The sequence below is a fragment of the Sus scrofa genome, chromosome 4 (assembly GCF_000003025.6).
Source record: "Sus scrofa isolate TJ Tabasco breed Duroc chromosome 4, Sscrofa11.1, whole genome shotgun sequence".
NCBI lineage: Eukaryota > Metazoa > Chordata > Mammalia > Artiodactyla > Suidae > Sus > Sus scrofa.
In genome coordinates, this window is record NC_010446.5 from 98,127,600 (window position 1) to 98,146,625 (window position 19,026).

The 19,026-nt window shown below is 40.9% G+C and overlaps 1 protein-coding gene across 11 annotated transcripts in view; it reads right to left on the minus strand.

The window, feature by feature from the left end:
- The window catches only part of GABPB2 (GA binding protein transcription factor beta subunit 2), a 34,092-nt gene continuing 17,330 nt past the window's right edge, over positions 2,265-19,026 (minus strand). For 7 of the 11 annotated variants that reach the window (XM_005663482.3, XM_021089888.1, XM_021089887.1 and 4 more), the window contains 4 exons: positions 14,570-14,686; positions 10,345-10,530; positions 7,136-7,266; positions 2,265-6,988 (listed from right to left, as the gene is read on the minus strand). In XM_005663482.3, coding sequence (XP_005663539.1) covers positions 6,689-6,988; positions 7,136-7,266; positions 10,345-10,530; positions 14,570-14,686 — 734 coding nt within the window. In that variant the 3' untranslated portion in view covers positions 2,265-6,688. The remainder of the gene's footprint in view (positions 6,989-7,135; positions 7,267-10,344; positions 10,531-14,569; positions 14,687-19,026) is intronic. The other 4 variants (XM_005663480.3, XM_021089889.1, XM_005663478.2 and 1 more) reach the window with 2 other exon arrangements.

A 19,026-nucleotide genomic window follows, 5' to 3' on the forward strand; every position in this document is an offset into this window, starting at 1 on the left:
TCACGGCAATGCCGGATCGTTAACCCACTGAGCAAGGGCAGGGACCGAACCCGCAACCTCATGGTTCCTAGTCGGATTCGTTAACCACTGCGCCACGTCGGGAACTCCAAAAATAAATTTTTTAAAAAAGGAATATCAGTTGAGGAGTAGTTAGGTAAGGAAAAGGCAAAGGGTGTGTGGGTTAGAAGAGACGCCCAACGGGGAAACCACCCGCCAAAACCTTCCTGTTGCTCCACCTTCATAAACTTGGAGGGGGAAAACTTTTTTTTTAAATGGCCACACCCATGGCATATAGAAGTTCCCAGGCCAGGGACTGAATCCTTTATCCCACTGCTTGGGGCCAGGGATTAAACCTTCACCTCTGCAGCAATTTGAGCTGCTGCAGTCAGATTCTTAGCTCCCTGTGCCACAGTGGGAACTCCCAGACAAGAAAATTTGATATTGAGGTTTATCTGTGACCAGGGAGTAGATACAGTGTTTTCCCAGGAGATAGAAACAATTTTAGTGACACCTAAAATTGCAAGACTTTGACATTTTATTAAGAAACATCTTTTTATTTTGAATGATAGTACAAAAACTGTATATATAATATAGATCTGTATAGGTATACATACACACAAATGCTCACATACACACACACATTCTCATCAGAATCAAAACCTATTTTATTAAAATCCTAAATAAAAAAGGAAGTATATTTAACTTTTCCTAAAACATACTGTACATAAAGCTGTTAGACAACCTGAAAAACTGAAGATGTTTTAAGAATCTAAGTACCCCATCTTCCCTTTCTCTGCTCCCTCCAACACAAATGGCCTTGGCAGAAGGACAGTACATAGGGCAAAGCCAGAAAAGGGAGCTGCTATCATTAATGTTGATAGAGCAAAATGCCTGAAACCAACTAGGAAGCATAGGACCTAGATTAATTCTCAGAAACAAAACCACTTAAGAATAAACAGAAAATATATGGTAGGGAAGGTGGGGAGTAGAAAGGAAAGATTAAAAATGATCTACTAATTAAGTTCTAGTGCCTGGGAAAGACTCAATGAGATAAAAACAATGGGGTCAACCTAAGCAGAAGTAGTTAGAAAAGAGGAGGACAGAGATAGGCAATCAGAATTTCCTGCCATTAACAAGCCAAATTGCTACGTAGAGTCTAGAGTCTAGGGATATCTCCACTCCTTAATTTTAGAGAGCCTTAAAAAAAAAAAAAAAAAAAAAAGCAGCACCAGAGGTTCAAAGCTACTTAATTCAAATTCACATCCTTCTTGTTCCTGGTCTCTTGTACATATTGGCATAGGAAATAAGGTACTAACTCAGAAGGGGTAAATATACATAGAATGGAAATAGATAAGAGCCTAGAGCAGCACATAGGTGGTCTTGATATGTATTCCATTCTAAAGCTCCTTTTCTGGTCATACAGACATCATCATAAGGAGTGGAGAATAGGAGGCCATTCTCCAATAAATTTGGACAAAACCAGATTTCTACTCAATATTAAACTTCTGGGAATAGTTCACTATAGGCCTCAAGTCTTCTAGCTCTATAGGTCCATAATATGATTTATTAGGAGAGAGCCAAAGAAGCTTTCTCAAAATGATCTTTTTAAAGGCTGAGATGTCTATAAACTAGGAAAGGAGATGTACAGAATGTCTATTCCTTCTGCCATGGATCTTTAGGATTTCTTTCCCGTTCAGAGGTGTAAGAAATTGTACAAATTCCATTCAAAATAGCTGCCGCTGGAGTGGAAAGGAGGCTTGCTCTGTTCTGTGGAAGGGTAGCTCCATCTCTACCCCTGACATTGCTCTGAATCTTTCAGTTTACATGATGTCATCACACTATATGCTAAAGAAATCTCTGCAAAGCTAGGTACTGGCTCTCCCTAGGGCCTCACTCCTCAGGTTTCTCATTACTGCCTGCTGAGCATGCCTTTAAGAAAAGGGCCAAAGTAATGCTTTTTTTTCCCTTAGCCCCTTTAAATAATTGAAAGAAACTCCCTAATATGTTTAATGAAATAAAAATATTTCCAGTTTTTACAAGGTACTTCAGAGTTGAACCTCATATAAACAAAGAGAAAAGTGGGGAAATTCATATGTATTTATAAACATAAACAGTAATATGCACACAGCAAAGGAGTGTTAAAATGCCCTGGTCACAAAGTACCTAACTTTAACTGGAGAGCCTTCTGGTAAATTCATTCCTTTTACAGCAATATCAAGAAAGAAAGAAAGTCATTTTACATGCCATAGATTTCTAACATTACTGAAAAGACACAAAAATTTTAATAATGCAATGGTAAGGGTGACAAATGGGAAGAGACAAATCCAAAAATTATGAAACATAAATCTGACAGAGAAAAAGAACATCTTTTAAGGTGCTGAGTTCAAAACACAGAAAACCTAAAGCTAAGTTCTCTCATATTTAAAGAGACCTCAACTCTGGCATTATAATTAAGTAATCCCACTGAGGTAGTGGTAGGAAGGGAATGTACATTTATAGATTTATAAGTAATTTCCCTGAAGCCAGGAATAAGAACAGAAATACTAAGATTTATTTATTTCAGGAGGTTTCCATTGTGGCCTCAATTGCTCAATGGGTCAGGGATCCGGTGTTGCCAAGAGCTTTGGTGTAGGTCACAGATGTGGCTCGGATCCTGTGTTACTGTGGCTGCGGTGCAGGCTGGCAGCTGTAGCTCCAATTTAATCCCTAGCCTGGGAACCTCCATATGCCAAGGATGCGGCCCTAAAAAGACAAAAAAAAAAAAAAAAAAAAAAGAGAGAGAGAGAGAGAGAGAAATTTCTTTCTCTTTTTTAGGGGAAAGCTTAAGACCAAAATTTAAGTATAGGGTCTAAAATTCTTATATTAATACTGACATTATTAAAGCAGCTTATTTTTTTGGCCATGCCTATGGCATGTGGAAGTTCCCTGGCCAAGGACTGAACTCTCACCAAAGCAGTGACCCAAGCCATAGCAGTGACAACACCAGTTTCTTAACCTGGTAGGCCACCAGGGAACTTCTAAAGCAGCTTTATTTTATTTATATATTTTTTTGGCATTTTATAATGATTTTAATTTTTTCCATTATAGCTGGATCAGCTTTATTTTAAAGTAGGCAAGGAGTTTCCATTGTGGCGCAGCAGAAATGAATCTGACTACTATCCATGAGGATGTGGGTTCGATCCTTGGCCTCACTCAGTGGGTTGGGGATCTGGCGTTGCCATGAGCTATGGTGTAGGTCGCAAACACGGCTTGGATCCTGTGTTGCTATGGCTGTGGTGTAGGCTGGCAGCTGTAGCTCTGATTTGGCCCTTAGCCTGGGAACTTTCATATGCCATGGGTGAGACCCCCCAAAAAAGCAAAAAAAAAAAGTAAAGTAGGCAATCATCCTAGACTCCAAGTTTCTTCTGCTTAAGTACCATCTCTGAACCCCTTGTCTGGTATTTAATTCTCTGTAATTCAACCTTGGCAATAAACCAGCTGGACTCTCTTAATCCAGAAGATCTAGCAACATTTCCCCAACTTTCATGGCTGATCAAAAAAAAAAAAAATTACAAAATCATAAAACCATATTGCCTTTTTTTTTTGGCTGCACCCGTGGCAGCAGGAAGTTCCCAGGCCAGGGATTGAATCCAAGCTGTAGCTGCCATCTCCTCTACAGCTTCAGCAATGCCAGATCCTTAACCCACTGTGGGAATTTCAAAACTGTATTGCTATTAATAACTTTAATATTTAACTTCTGACTACTTCAAGGGATCCTGACCTGCCATTCTCTACTGCCATACAACTACAGGGCAAATCTTTCTTTTTTTTTTTTTTTTTTTTTTTGTCTTTTTAGGGTCGCACCTGCAGCATATAAGTTCCCAGCCCAGGGCTCAAATCTGAGCTGCAGCTGGAGGCCTATGCCAACGCTGGATCCTTATCCCACCAAGCGAGGCCAGGGACTAAACCCGCATTCTCATGGATACTAGTCAGGTTCTTGACCTGTTGAGCTACAACGAGAACTCCTAGAGCGCAAATCTTACTTCCCTTCTCTAGGATGCTAAAAGGTCTATGCCAAGTAAATAAACACAAATGTCTTTTTGCTACCCACCACTTTCCAGTCATTTCTCTTCTCTCTCCCTATCTCAAACTTTCCTTTAACACTCTATTCCAGAGACCCCATCATCAAAAATGACTTGGCTATATTCAGTATTTTTCTTGGTGGGAATGATAGGTTCTTACAGAAAAAGAATAAGAACCTCTAAACAGTTCCCTCAAACAGTAGGGCCTCTGCATGCTCATAAGGATGGAAACTCTCTGCCCCTAGTCAGAAGCTACCTCAGGGAGTGAGGTGGTTGGGCCTGGATATCTTCTGCAGAGTTAACCTCCACCCCCTTAACAGGAAAGAAAAAAATGAAGGAATTAAAGTCAATATATAGGAGATCCTGTCGTGTCTCAGTGGAAACGAATCTGACTAGTATCCATGAGGACTCGGGTTCGATCCCTGGCCTCGATCAGTGGGTTAAGGATCCAGCATTGCCCTGAGCTGTGGTGTAGGTCACAGACGCAACTCAGATCCTGCATTGCTATGGGTGTGGGGTAGACTGGCAGCTGCAGCTCTGAATTGACCCATAGCCTGGGAACCTCCATATATCCCGTGGGTGCGGCCCTAAAAAGATAAAAAAAAAAAAAAAAAGTCAATATATATACCAAGAACACACACAAAACACATCTAAAGTGACATTTGGTCCCCCTATAGTTAAGCTAAACTCTGAAATGGCACACAATAGCAGCTGATTGTTAGCACCTGATTCACAAAGACTCAGAAAAAGGAAAACATTGCAAACAGAAATAGGACAATGTGACAACAGATACTACAATTTTACCCTCACCGTTACCTAGGCTGTTCCACTGCATTTCTCCATCATCCCTAACAGTGCAGAGTGATCTCTGATCATTTGGGAAGCGCTCAGTACTTGGTCCATGGAGAAAACGTAGCTAAGGTTGCCAGTTGCCAAGATTAATTTCAAAACTGATAGTTTTGTCTATAAGCTTCTAATAGCCAATTCTGTTTGTTAAATTTGTTTTCGGGAGTTGTATTTTCAGTCTATTTTGAGCCCCAAATGATTCTGCATCTCTAGAAAACTACAGCACATAACTTCACTAATCAAGGTAAATAGAACCATGTTAACTGTCAAGTTTTATTCCAAATTAAAAATGTATGTTTTCCCCATGATCGCTAATTAAGAAAACCGCATTCTAAACAGTCATTCAAATGTTTACTTGGCACATCTCCCTCTGGTTGCTTCTAATTTACAAAAAAGCAAGTAAGCAAGTCCAGGATGATGAGGGCACAATTTCAAAGGCAATAACCTCTGTAAAATAACCTTTCTACAATCCCTTTCTCTCCATCCATAGTCTTTCTTTAAAACAACAAAACAACAAAAAAAGCCCCTTCAAGCTGGCAAAGAAATCCCAGCAACAAAACACTTTTTAAAATGTCTAGGGAAAGGGAGTAGGCATACTGTGAGATAAGGCATAGTGTAAGGTGATGAAATAATCTTTGGTTCCTTACTTAATGGCACTGACAATTATTACTCCCTTTGCCAGCCCACACTGAGCACCTATAAGGCACAAAAGCTCTGTACAAGGCCTGACCTTAAGGAAACAGAGCCGTTTACTCACACCAAATCAGATGGGAGAAAAACTATACAATATACTTGGCATTCATCTCTGCCGTGCCCCGCCCCTGTCTTTTCTTGCATATGAAAGGATACCATGTAAGCTCCACAAAAAAGCATGTTAGAAAACTCAACAAAATTTTATAAAATTAAAAAGTTGACATTAAAGCTTGATATTACATAAATAAATGTTTGGAAGCAAGTTGTTCTAACAACAGACTACCCTCCTGATTGTAATTTTATAAAATCCAGCCAGAGCAAAGTTGGTATTTCCAGACCAGATTGTTTCCTAACTTGGCTACTTTCCAGCATTGTAGAAGCATAGCCTGGAGGATTTGGGGTTTATACACACTTCTCCCACATCAATAATTTTTTTTTTCTTTTTTTCCTTTTCAGTATTTAAAAATTCTGTTTCAGTTTTTTAAACCGGCATCTGAGCTATGGACACATAATGGATGCAAATTTAGTCAGGCAATCACAACTTTTTTTTCAGTGAAATTAACTCAGGATAGTGGGGAGTGCCTGCCTGCTCCTTTGGAAGTGGAATATGTTTCTTTCTCTTCCCCAAAGCTTGCTTCTAATACTTTCTGCCAAATAGTTTTCTTCTCTAACAAGTACACAATAATAAATCTAAGGCAAATTTTCAGGTCACTTGATGGTACAACTATTAAAGGCTCTGGGTGTTTCCATATTAAGAATATTATTTTAAAATCTTTTGAAAATCAGTCATTTAGAAAACAATCAATGTACAACATCCAGCATTTTTTTTTTTTTTACCTCTATGCTTAAAGCAATGATAAGAGCTGAGAAATGTGGTCCTTATTCTTTTGGTCCCTCAGAAGACGTGTTTCCTATATTTGTCTTTGAATTTTCCAGTTGCATTGAGAGCCTTCCTGAGCCCAAGCATTGTACCTTGCTATAATTTTCTTCTTTAGGACTTTCTTAATTTGTATACAATGTTTGTCCTCTGTATTTTCTTTTAAAAAGAGGAGAAAGATGGACACAGTACAAGTTGTGGCCCTTGCACATTAAGATGAAACAGTTTCCATGGAAACTCCAGTATGAGGCTCTGTGGTCCCTACTGCCCTAGTCATTTCCATCTCTCTCTCTTCCATCTCCCCCTCTGTGACCACTACAGCATCTACCTCAGCCACCTCTTCAACCATTGTGAAATCAACTCCATTGGGCTGTTGTCGGGCCATGGCCTCTAGCTTGAGGCGGTACTGTTCTGCCTCCTGCTCTTTCTTTAGGAGCTGGTTTCGGTATTCCTGGGCTCTTCGATTAGCCTCCTGGAGTTGCTGCTGAAGTAGTTCTCTTTCAGTGCCCTCCTATAAAAGCAAACCACCACAGGTAAGAATTCCTGACCACATGTTATTCAGAAAGTAGACAAAAAGATAAAGAAGAGTTCGGACCTTAAAAGTTCTGGCTTTTGAGTCTTTGCCTTCTCTTTTCTCCACCACTGCTAAAAACATTACCTTGCTTTCCTCCACACTGTTTGTCATTTCTTCTATCCTTGGTTTCTTAGTCAGTGGCAATTTTTCTGCTTCTTCTGCCTCTTCTTCAATAACAGTCTCCTCTGCAACCTGACCAGCAGGTACAGTCAGAACTATAAGCCAAAGGACACCAATTGGAGGTGATGAATATATAGTAAAACAAAGAGGTTTGCTTAAATTATAAAATAAACTAAAATATATTCTCTGATCTCTCTCTCTTTTTTTTTTTTGTCTTTAGGGCCATACCCATGGCATATGGACGTTCCCAGGCTAGGGGTCTAATTGAAGCTGTAGCCACTGGCCCACGCACGGCCACAGCAACACCAGATCCGAGCCGAATCTGCAATCTACACTACAGCTCACGGCAACACTGGATCCTTATCCCACTGAGCAAGGCCAGAGATCGAACCTGCAACCTCATGGTTTCTAGTTGGATTCGTTAACCACTGCGCCACAACGGGAACTCCATTTATATAACGTTCTTGAAATGACAAAAGTACAAAGATAGAGAACAGATGAGTTAGTGTTTGCCAACTCTAAGTGGCTGTAGATATGAGTAGCACAAGGGATTCTTGTGACGGAACTGCTTTATTGCTCCACTATGGTGGTGCTCATACAAATCTACACATGCACTAAATTGCATAGAAGGCAAACTCAAAAATGAATGCATGTAAAACTGGAAGAATCTCAGTAAGGTTGGTGGATTGCACAATGTCAATTTCCTGTCTGTAATATAATACTAGGATTATGAAAAAAATGTTACTATTGGTGGAAACTGGGTGATAGACATACAGAATCTCTCTATATTATTTCTTACAACTGTACATAAATAAATCTACAATTATCTCAAAAAGTTAAAATTATATTTAGGTATCAGTAGCCTTTATGATTTTTGTTTAATGCAGAATATTTATTTTGTTTGGCTGATTTTAAAATTAGCTTGTATTCCTTGAATGCTCAACTGATGACAGTGGAAAGCAGCTTAGATATCTAAATGGAACAGAAGTCTTGTCTAAGATTAAAAATTCATTACAGGAGTTCCCATTGTGGCGCAGCAGAAACGAATCTGACTAGGAACCATGAGATTATGGGTTCAATCCCTGGCCTCACTCAGTGGGTTAAGGATCCGGCATTGCTGTGAGCTGGGGTGTAGGTCACAGATGCGGCTCTCGTCCGGCGTTGCTGTGGCTCTCGCATAGGCCAGCAGCAACAGCTCTGATAAGACTCCTAGCCTGAGAACTTCCATGTGCCGCACATGCGGCCCAGGAAAAGACAAAAAAAAAAAAAAAAATCATTACAGATAATTCACAAAATCTCAGTTTTCCTTCTTTGGGCCTGGTTAAACAAATTTGTAAAAAGTAGTATAGTTTAGGAGTTCCAATCATGGCTCAGCTATCCAGGCACTGCAGTGACAATGCTGGATCCTTAACCGGCTCTTCTACACAGGAACTCTAGTAATTCTTTTTATTTTTATTTTTTATTTTTTTGTCTTTTGTCTTTTTTAGGGCTAAACCCATGGCATATGGAGGTTCCCAGGCTAGGGGTCTTATCGGAGCTACAGCTGCCAGTCTACGCCACAGCCACAGCAACACCAGATCCAAGCCAGGTCTGTGACCTACACCCCAGCTCACGGCAATGCCGGATCCTTAACCCACTGAGTGAGGCCAGGGATTGAACCCATAATCTCATGGTTCCTAGTCAGATTCGTTTCTGCTGACTTCCGTTCCATTTAGATATCTAAGCTGCTTTCTACTGTCATCAGTTGAGCATTCAAGGAATACAAGCTAATTTTAAAATCAGCCAAACAAAATAAATATTCTGCATTAAACAAAAATCATAAAGGCTCCTGACACCTAAATATAATTTTAACTTTTTATTTTGAGATAATTGTAGATTTATTTATGTACAGTTGTAAGAAATAAGATCTGTCGTGGTGCAGCAGAAACAAATTTAACTAGGAACCATGAGCAAGGCCAGTTATTAAACCCTCATTCTCATGGATTTGGCGTTGCAGTGAGCTGTGGTGTAGATTGCAGAGGTGGCTCAGATCCTGCGTTGCTGTGGCTCTGGCATAGGCCGGCAGCTACAGCTTAGATTTGACCCCTAGCCTCGGAACCTCCATATGCTGCAGTACAGCCCAAAAGACAAAAAAGAGAAAGAAAAATAACTTTTTAGCCAAAAGATATGTGCATTTTTAATACTTACATATATTGACAATTTGGTCTTCAGAGGATGCATAAATTTACACTCTCATCAATGATTTAGAAGAGTGCCTGTTTTCCCTTGCCCTTGACAAAATAGTGCTTTAATGATATCTCTGTGCAATATTTATTTTTATTTCTGTTGCTATAAGGAAGTAGTTGAAATTATTGTTCTATTTTTCAGAATCATCACTAGTGAACTACTGGTTCACATTATTTGCTCTTTTTTCTACCAGATTATTGGTCTTACTCACAAAATATATATATATTAGGAGAATTAGCCTTTCCCAGCCTGATTTCTATTTCTTTTTCAGAGCTTTTTTGCCCACCTCTCATTTATTCTCTCATTGCCTTATTTTTAGGGGTGTGTTGAGTATCTAAAATATCTTTTTTTTTTTTTTTTTTGTCTTTTGTCTTTTTGTTGTTGTTGCTATTTCTTGGGCCGCTCCCGCGGCATATGGAGGTTCCCAGGCCAGGGGTTGAATCGGAGCTGTAGCCACCGGCCTGCGCCAGAGCCACAGCAACGCGGGATCCGAGCCGCGTCTGCAACCTACACCACAGCTCATGGCAATGCCGGATTGTTAACCCACTGAGCAAGGGCAGGGATCAAACCCGCAACCTCATGGTTCCTAGTCGGATTCGTTAACCACTGCGCCACGACGGGAACTCCTAAAATATCTTCTAATAAACACTTGTCGGGAGTTCTCTGATGACCTAGTGGGTTGAGGCTCCTGCGTTCTCACCACTGTGGCTCTGGTTGCTGCTGTGTGGTGTAGATTCGACCCCTGCCTGGCCCAGGAATTCCCACATACTGCCTGTGTGGCAAAAAAGAAAAAAAGAATACAAAAAAACAAAACAAAACAAAAAACAAACAAACAAAAAAACCAAACAAGGAAACAAGGGAGAACCTGAAATAAACATTGCAACTCTCATTTTAACAACAATAATAATGATAATAAAATAAATAATTGCCTAAGTGGGAAAACTCACCTTGCTGTCCATCTTGCATAGTTACAATAAATGGCTGGCCAATGCCCCCAGTAGGGACTGCAGCCTGGATATTACCGAGGGGGACTCCATCGGTCACTATGGTGATGACTCTCTGGCCTCCACTCCCCACCACTTGCTGGATTGATGAGTCAACAGAATTTCCATCTATGATTTCCTCTGAATTACCTAGAGATGACAAAAGTAAACATAAAACTTCAGCTTTGTGTTTTTAAGGGCCTCACTTGGTGGTATATGGAAGTTCCCAGCGGCCTACACCATAGCCACAGAAATGCCAGATCTGAGCTGCATCGGCATTATTTTCTAAAATGTCTTCACTGACATATTTATTAGCTTTCACTAAGAATGGGTTCTATGTACAAATGCATTCTTTTTTTTTTTTTTTTGTCTTTTGTCTTTTTAGGGCCACAGCTGCAGCATATGGAGGTTCCTAGGCTAGGGGTCTAATCGGAGCTGTAGCCACCAGCCTACACCACAGCTCATGGCAACGCTGGATCGTTAACACACTGAGCAAGGCCAAAGATCGAACCCGCAACCTCATGGTTCCTAGTAGGATTCATTAACCACTGCGCCACAATGGGAACTCCTCCCCAACATATTTGATTTTGGAACTCCTTTTTCTGGAAGCACCTTGAAAGTTGAAATAAATCTGTGGAGCTTATTAGAATATATATATAAATTAGAATAGATCTATTTCTATAAGAAATAAGGGCATTTAGGAGTTCCCGTTGTGGCTCAGTGGAAATGAATGTGACTAGTAACCATCAGGTTGTGGGTTCGATACCTGGCCTCACTCATGGGTTGAGGATCCGGTGTTTCTGTGAGCTGTGGTGTAGGCTGAAGCTGTAGCTCTGATTCAACCCCTAGCCTGGAACCTCCATATGCCATGGATGTGGCCCTAAAAAGCAAAAAAAAAAAAAGAAAAGAAAGGCATTTAATAGTGAATTAACAAAATATATCCAGAAGTCAAAGCAGATAGACAAAAACAGTAGGTGGCTTCGCCCATTTAACAGATCAACAGTAACATATATATAGCACTGACTACTTACTGTGTGCCAGGTACCTTTCTTTTTTTTTTTTTGTCTTTTTTGTTGTTGTTGTTGCTACTTCTTGGGCCTCTCCCACGGCATATGGAGGTTCCCAGGCTAGGGGTTGAATCGGAGCTGTAGCCACCGGCCTACGCCAGAGCCACAGCAACATGGGATCCGAGCCGAGTCTGCAACCTACACCACAGCTCACGGCAATGCCAGATCGTTAACCCACTGAGCAAGGGCAGGGACCGAACCCGCAACCTCATGGTTCCTAGTCAGATTCGTTAACCACTGCGCTACGACGGGAACTCCCAGGTACCTTTCTAATAAGAGCTTTATATGTATCATGTTGAATAAAAATTTTCATTAATAGATGCATATTATTGCCTTTGGAATGGATAAACAATGAGATCCTGCTGTGTAGCACTGGGAACTATATCTAGTCACTTATGGAACATGATAATGTGAGAAGAGTCTATACATGAATGTGTAACTGGGTCACCATGCTGTACAGGAGAAAATTGAAAGAACACTGTAAACCAGCTATAATGAAAAATAAATAAAAATCATTACATATAAAAAAACAAAAAAGAAGATTTTCAGCCTGGGAGTTCCCCTTGTGGCTCAATAGTAATGAATCGAACTATTATCCATGATGTGGGTTCGATCCCTGGCTTCCCTCAGTGGGTTAAGGATCCGGCCTTGCCGTGAGCTGTGGTGTAGGTCACAGACGAGGCTCGGATCTGGCATTGCTGTGGCTGTGGCGTAGGGCAGCAGCTGTAGCTCTGATTTGACCCCTAGCCTGGGAACTTCCATATGCTGCAGGTGTGGCCTAAAAAGACAAAAACCAAAAGATTTCAGTCTTGCTAGTTGTTATCCCTGATGACTATTAGGGGAAATAGTTTGTACTACTAAGAAATTTCTGTATCTCAAGAGTCCCAAGTAGGATTTCGCAATAAGTGGGGTAGAGACAATCCTCATGAGACACACTCAGGCAATTCAGTGGAAATAGACCATTCATACTTCTTAGAAACAAAAAATAGTTAAATGTTACAGCCCAAAGGACCCTAGTAGATAATCTAATCCAACCATCATGCCAAAGATGAGGAGACTGAGACCTAGAGAAGTTAAGTGATTTATCCAACATCAAAGAGCAAATCAAAAGAATAATAAGCACAAGTTTAATACACTGCTTTTCCCTCTGTCATGCTGCTCACTCATACACATTTGAGGAGAGATCTTTATGACTGCTGCTAGTTGGAATAACAGGATTGGAGGAATGTTCTCAGCACCCAAATGTCAATGGTAGAAAGAAATCAACAATCTGCTTTGATTTATGATGGAGCAGACTGCCAGAGGGTTCCAGGAAGATTCTTAGATGACTACTTAGCCCTACCTATGACTCTCTGCCTCCTACTTATATGAAGGCTTACGTCTTTTCCGTGTAGGCCACTAGCTTTGGCTAAATGACCTGAAAACTTTCTGTTTTAAAATCAGAAGAGGGTAGTTCCCATCGTGGTTCAGTGGTAATGAACCCAACTAGTATTCATGAGGATGATGGTTTGCTCCCTGACCTTGCTCAATGGATTAAGGATCCAGCATTGCCATGAGCTGTGGTGTAGGTCGCAGAAGAGGCTAGGACCCGGCGTTGCTGTGACTGTGACATAGGCTGGCAGCTGAAGCTCTGATTCAACAACCCTTAGCCTGAGAACTTCAATATGTAGCCAGTGTGGCCCTAAAAAAACCAAACCAAACCAAACCAAACAAAAATCAGAAGGGTACTATATAGGATATATCTGTAAAAATCTACCAGAAATGCCAAAATAACATCCCAGTGAAAATAAAGGCAAACCCACTGGAGGAACAAAGGATACAAAAATGAGAGAGGCAGCAGTTCCATGTATTTTTTTTTTTTAATGTCACTTTTTTTTTCCCCTGTCTTTTTAGGGCCACCCCCTCAGCATATGGAGGTTCCCCAGCTAGGGGTCGAATTGGAGCTATAGCTGCCAGCCTACACCAGAGCCATAGCAACACAGGATCCAAGCCGAGTCTGCAATCTACACCACAGCTCACAGCAATGCTGGATCCTTAACCCACTGAGCAAGGCCAGGGATCGAACCCGCAACCTCATGGTTCCTAGTCGGCTTCGTTAACCACTGAGCCACGAAGGGAACTCCTATTTTGATACTTTTTTAAAAAAACTTTTTTTTTCTCAGGGCCACATCCGCAGCATACGGAAGTTCCCAGGCTAGGGGTCAAATTGGAGCTGCAGCTGCCAGCCTATGCCACAGCCACATCAGATCCTTAACCCATTGAGAAAGGCCAGGGAACAAACCCGAATCCTCCTGAATACCAGTTGGGTTCATTACTGCTGAGCCACAATGGGAACTCCCATATATTTTGATACTTTAATACAAAATATTTAGGCTGCTATTTTGAATTACTCTATGATAGTATCAGTCAAAACATAACATAGAAAGAGTTCCCTAATGGCCTAGTTGTTAGGATTCAGTGCTTCCATCATTGTGGCTCAGGTTCAATCCCTAGTCTGGGAACTGAGATCCCACATAAAACCACTGCACGCAGTGGCCAAAAACAAAACAAAACAAAACACCCAAAACATAACATAGAGTATTTCGAAAACTCTGCTAATATGAGACTAAACATTTCAATCTGATGTAACTGCAGTCAGGGCAAACAAACTTGAAGCTACAAAAACACAAAGGAATATTTTAGTCATTCTCTGATATTATTCAGTTGGCTGATTATATCAGTTATTTTTCTTTCTGATGCTCAATGACTCTACATCCCTTTTTCCTTTCTCCTAGCTATCTCTAACCACATTTTTTTTTTTTTTTTTTAGGGCCACATCTGTGGCATATGGAAGTTCCCAGGCTAGAGGTCGATTTGGAGCTACAGCTGTCGGCTACACCACAGCCACAGCAGCATGGGATCTGGGACACGTCTGCGACCTACACCACAACTTGAGGCAATGCAGGGCCCCTAACCCTCTGAGCTGGGGCAGGGATAGGACTCGAGTCCTCATGGCTACTAGTTGAGCCATGATAGGAACTCCCTAACCATAACTCTTTAACATTTCAGGCAAATTAAATCTGCTGGAGATTTTAAAACAAAAGAAGAAATGGTGATTTACTCAGCAGATATCCCTTACCTACCTGTGGCTCTGTGTGAACTGGAGAGGGGGGCTGATGCCTCAGCAAGAGCTGCAAGGGTGGCCAGCACTGAGGTAGTAGAATTTGAGAAGTGTACTGCTGAGGAAGCATGGGGGTCACCTATTTCAGTAAAAAAGGCAAATGAGGTCTGGTGGAGAGAATAAATTGAGATGAACTAAAAATGGCTTATTAAACAAAACTCAGCTCTTCACTCTAATGTCCTTAGTCTTGCTCTCTAATACAAACTGTTTTGTCATGCAGAAGTGAGGCTGCTCCTCATATTGGCTATTCCTGTATTCTTTAGTTCTCCTCACCTCTTAGTAATTGGACTAATTACTAACAAGTCTTTATAAATTATATATGTATAGTAAAATTATGCCAATCAGCATGTGTAATTTTATCTCCTGACTGAAATGTGACTGATACACTTACTTTTTTTAGTACTCTTAATTTTTAAGTTTTCCCACTACCTATGCGTAAAGATTCTTTCACAGAGCAAAGAATCTTTTCCCTTTTTTTGGCTGTGCCTGGGCATGTGGAAGTTCCTGGGCCAGGGACTGAGCCTGTCCCACAGCAGTGACCCAAGCCACAGCAGTGACAATGCTCAGTTCTGAACCCACTGAGTCACCAGGGAACTGCAAGAATACTTTTCTGATATGATTAATCTACTTAATTTAACTGGTTTATAAATTTAAATTTCAAAAGATTTTTCCATTAAAAAGATGGATTACCTGTATGATACCCTTTATAGCTACAAACTGGGTTTTTTTTTCCCCCTTTTTAGGGCTGCACCCTTGGCACAGGAAGTTCCCAGGTTAGAGGTCGAATTGGAGCTGCATCTGCTGGCAGCCTATGCCACAGTCACAGCAATGCCAGATCCAATCCTCATCTGTGACTTACATGACAGCTCTCAGCAATGCCGGATCCTTAACCCACTGTGTGAGGCCAGAGATTGAACCCGTGTCCTCATGGACACTAGTTGGGTTCATTACAGCTGAGCCATGATTGGCACGCCCCTATTTTATTCTAATTCTCTCATAAAATACTCAGGGAACCATGGAACTCCCATTGTGGCACAGCAGAAATATACATATACACTCAGGGAACCAAACAGTCTGAGTGGAACATAGTGCTTGACCTCTAGAAAGGAGACTGTATGTATCTATTGACTACAAAAGAGCAATATTCAAAACTACAGCTTATACCCTCATTTTCCTATTTTCATGTTTTTCTTATCACTGAGACTATCCTACCAAATGCTGACATAGGAACACACAAATGAAATAAATAAGGAGAGTTCCCGTCGTCGCTCAGTGGTTAACAAATCCAACTAGGAACCATGAGGTTGTGGGTTCGATCCCTGGCCTTGCTCAGTGGGTTAAGGATCCGGCATTGCCGTGAGCTGTGGTGTAGGTTGCAGACTCGGCTCGGATCCCATGTTGCTGTGGCTCTGGTGTAGGCTGGCAGCTATAGCTCCAATTCGACCCCTAGCCTGGGAACCTCCATATGTCGCGGGAACGGCCCAAGAAATAGCAAAAAGACAAAAACAAAAAAAAAACAAAAACAAAAAAACAAAAAAAAACCTCCCAAAAAACAAGGAATAGCAATTTTTAGGGTTTTTAATTTTTTTTTATCTTTTTAGGGCAGCACCCATGACATATGGAGGTTCCCAGGCTAAGGGGTCCAATCAGAGCTGTAGCTGCTGGCCTACACCTACACCACAGCCACAGCAACGCCAGATCCGAGCCGTGTCTGTGATCAACACCACAGCTCACAGCAACACCAGATCCTTAACCCACTGAGCGAGGCCAGGGATTGAACCCCCAACCTCATGGTTCCTAGCCAGATTAATTGCTACTTTGCCAAGACAGGAACTCCAGGAACAAGCAATTTTTAGATATATCCTTCATGGAGGTTGGAATATATGTGACAATGTCAATGTCACTAGTAATAAATAAAACAACGCTGTTAATATTTTACCACAGTTAAACACCCCCCCACACACACACAATAAGGCTTTTTTTTTTTTTTTTTTGGCTTTTTAGGGCCGCACCTGAGGCATATGGAGGTTCTAAGGCTAGGGGTCCAATTGGAGCTACAACTGCTAGCCTACACCACAGCCACAGCAATTCAGGATCCGAGCCTCATCTGCAACATACACAACTCACGGCAACGTCAGATCCTTAACCCACTGAGCAAGGCCAGGGATCAAACCTGCAACCTCATGGTTCCTAGTCAGATTCATTTCTACTTCACCTTCGAGGGAACTCCACAATAAGGCTATTAATTAAAGTTCAAGTAAGACAAACATCAGGTAGGCCACCAAGCTAAAGAAGAATACCTGGGTAGAACTGCTTCATTAGAAAGGCATTATCTGCTTTTAAGCATGATTCCAACCGAAGTGTACTTTCCCTTTGAGTCAAACATAAATGACTCACCCAACTTCCCCTCAACAGTAAAATTAAGAAAGAACACTTGTGAAATATTAGATGTAGTATTCTGACACACGCAGTTCAAACTGAATAGAGACAATGCAAATTACCTCTTTAGACTTATCCCAGGGAGTTCTAGGAAAAGTATTTTATTGTTCAATGTTAATTGCTTGGGGAGTGGGGGGGTGCACTGAGGGTTTGGGATGGAAATGCTATAAAATTTGGTTGTGATGATCATTATACAACTATAAAATGTAACAAAATTCATTGAGGAATTAAAAAAATAATGTTAATTGCTTCATTCTCCTTAATATAAGACCCTGTATCTAACAAACTAAAATGTGCACGGTTGCTGTTGCTTTTGGAAGGGAAATGGCATTGTTAGTGACAACTTGTTACTTGTTCAAAATGGGGGTTATATAAATAAGATTTTTAGACTAGGATTTAGGGGAGTGTGCTATGATCAGCTATGCAACCTCAATAAGTTAGTGAAAACTAAATCCAGAAAAATAGAGTAACTTGCCCAAGGTCGTATAGCTAGTAAATATAAGAACCCAGATGAGAACCTATTTCATTGGATAGCAAAGCCTCTACTATTTATGAATCAACACAAAACAATTTATTTATTTACTATTATTATTATTTTTAGGGGCGCACTCACAGCATATGGAGGTTCCCAGCCTAGGGGTCAAACTGGAGCTACCACTATAGGCTTATGTCACAGCCACAGCAACACAGGATCTAAGCTGCGTCTTCGACCTATACCACAGCTCAGGGCGACGCCAGATCCTTAACCCACTGAGGCCAGGGATCAAATCCACAACCTCATGGTTCCTAGTCAGATTTGTTTCCACTGAGCCACGACGGGAACTCCAACACAAAACAATTTATATTTGACTTTAGCGTACATCTTAGGATTCTGCAGAAAGAGGAAATTTATCTTCATAACGTTGTTTTGCCCTGATTCATGTTTAAATTAGCGTGCCTTCCAAAATCATTGCAGTTTGATAGTGACACTGATGATGAGGAATATCTTTAGTCACAAATGGGAAACTGAAAGCAAACTTTGTAATCTGGATTTTGGTATCAAAAATATTCATCAAGGAGCTCCCATCATGGTGCAGCAGAAACAAATCTGACTAGGAACCATGAGGTTGCAGGTTCGATCCCTGGCCTTGCTCAGTGGGTTAAGGATCCGGCGTTGCCGTGAGCTGTGGTGTAGTTTGCAGGCGCGGCTCAGATCTGGCATTGCTGTGGCTGTGGCATAGGCCATCAGCTGTAGTTCCAATTCAACCCCTAGCCTGGGAACTTCTACATGGCATCAGTGTGGCCCTAAAAACATTAAAAAAATATATATAAAAAACTTAATCCAGTTGAACAACACAATCTGAATTTGTCTTATAACTTTTCTCTTTTCCTTTATCTACACTGATTAAGCATCTGGTAGGCCAATCCCCTAAACCGGAATAGCTAGGTAGAACTGCTGCATTGGTTAAATGACATTGGAGAGACCAGCTCTAATTATGTGAGGGCTCACCAATTTCAATTTGCAGCTGTCAACATGCAGAAGAGAGAAAAAAGAGTAGCTTTGCCAAAGGCAACATGACAAACAAGATGTAGGTCCATGGGAATCAAGGCTAAGAATCTCTATCTTGAATGTCTTCAACTTTACCATTATAGATATGAGTTTGGAGAATTTTAGCAGTTAGACTAAAGACTTAACTCTGGCTCTTTTTACATGTTTATGAATATATAACTTTACTGGCTTCTAAGAATTTTTGTACTACAAAGCACTTATTCTAATCATTGCGGTTTGAACTACAACAAATTCAAATGGTTGTGTATATTCTGATAACATGTATATATATGTTTAAGCTAAACTTTTTTTTTTTTTTGCTTTTTTTTAGGGTCGTACCCACAGCATATGGAGGTTCCCAGGCTAGGGGTCAAATAGGAGCTACAGCTGCCGGCCTACATCACAGCCACAGCAACGCTAGATCCAAGCAGCATCTTCGACCTACACCACAG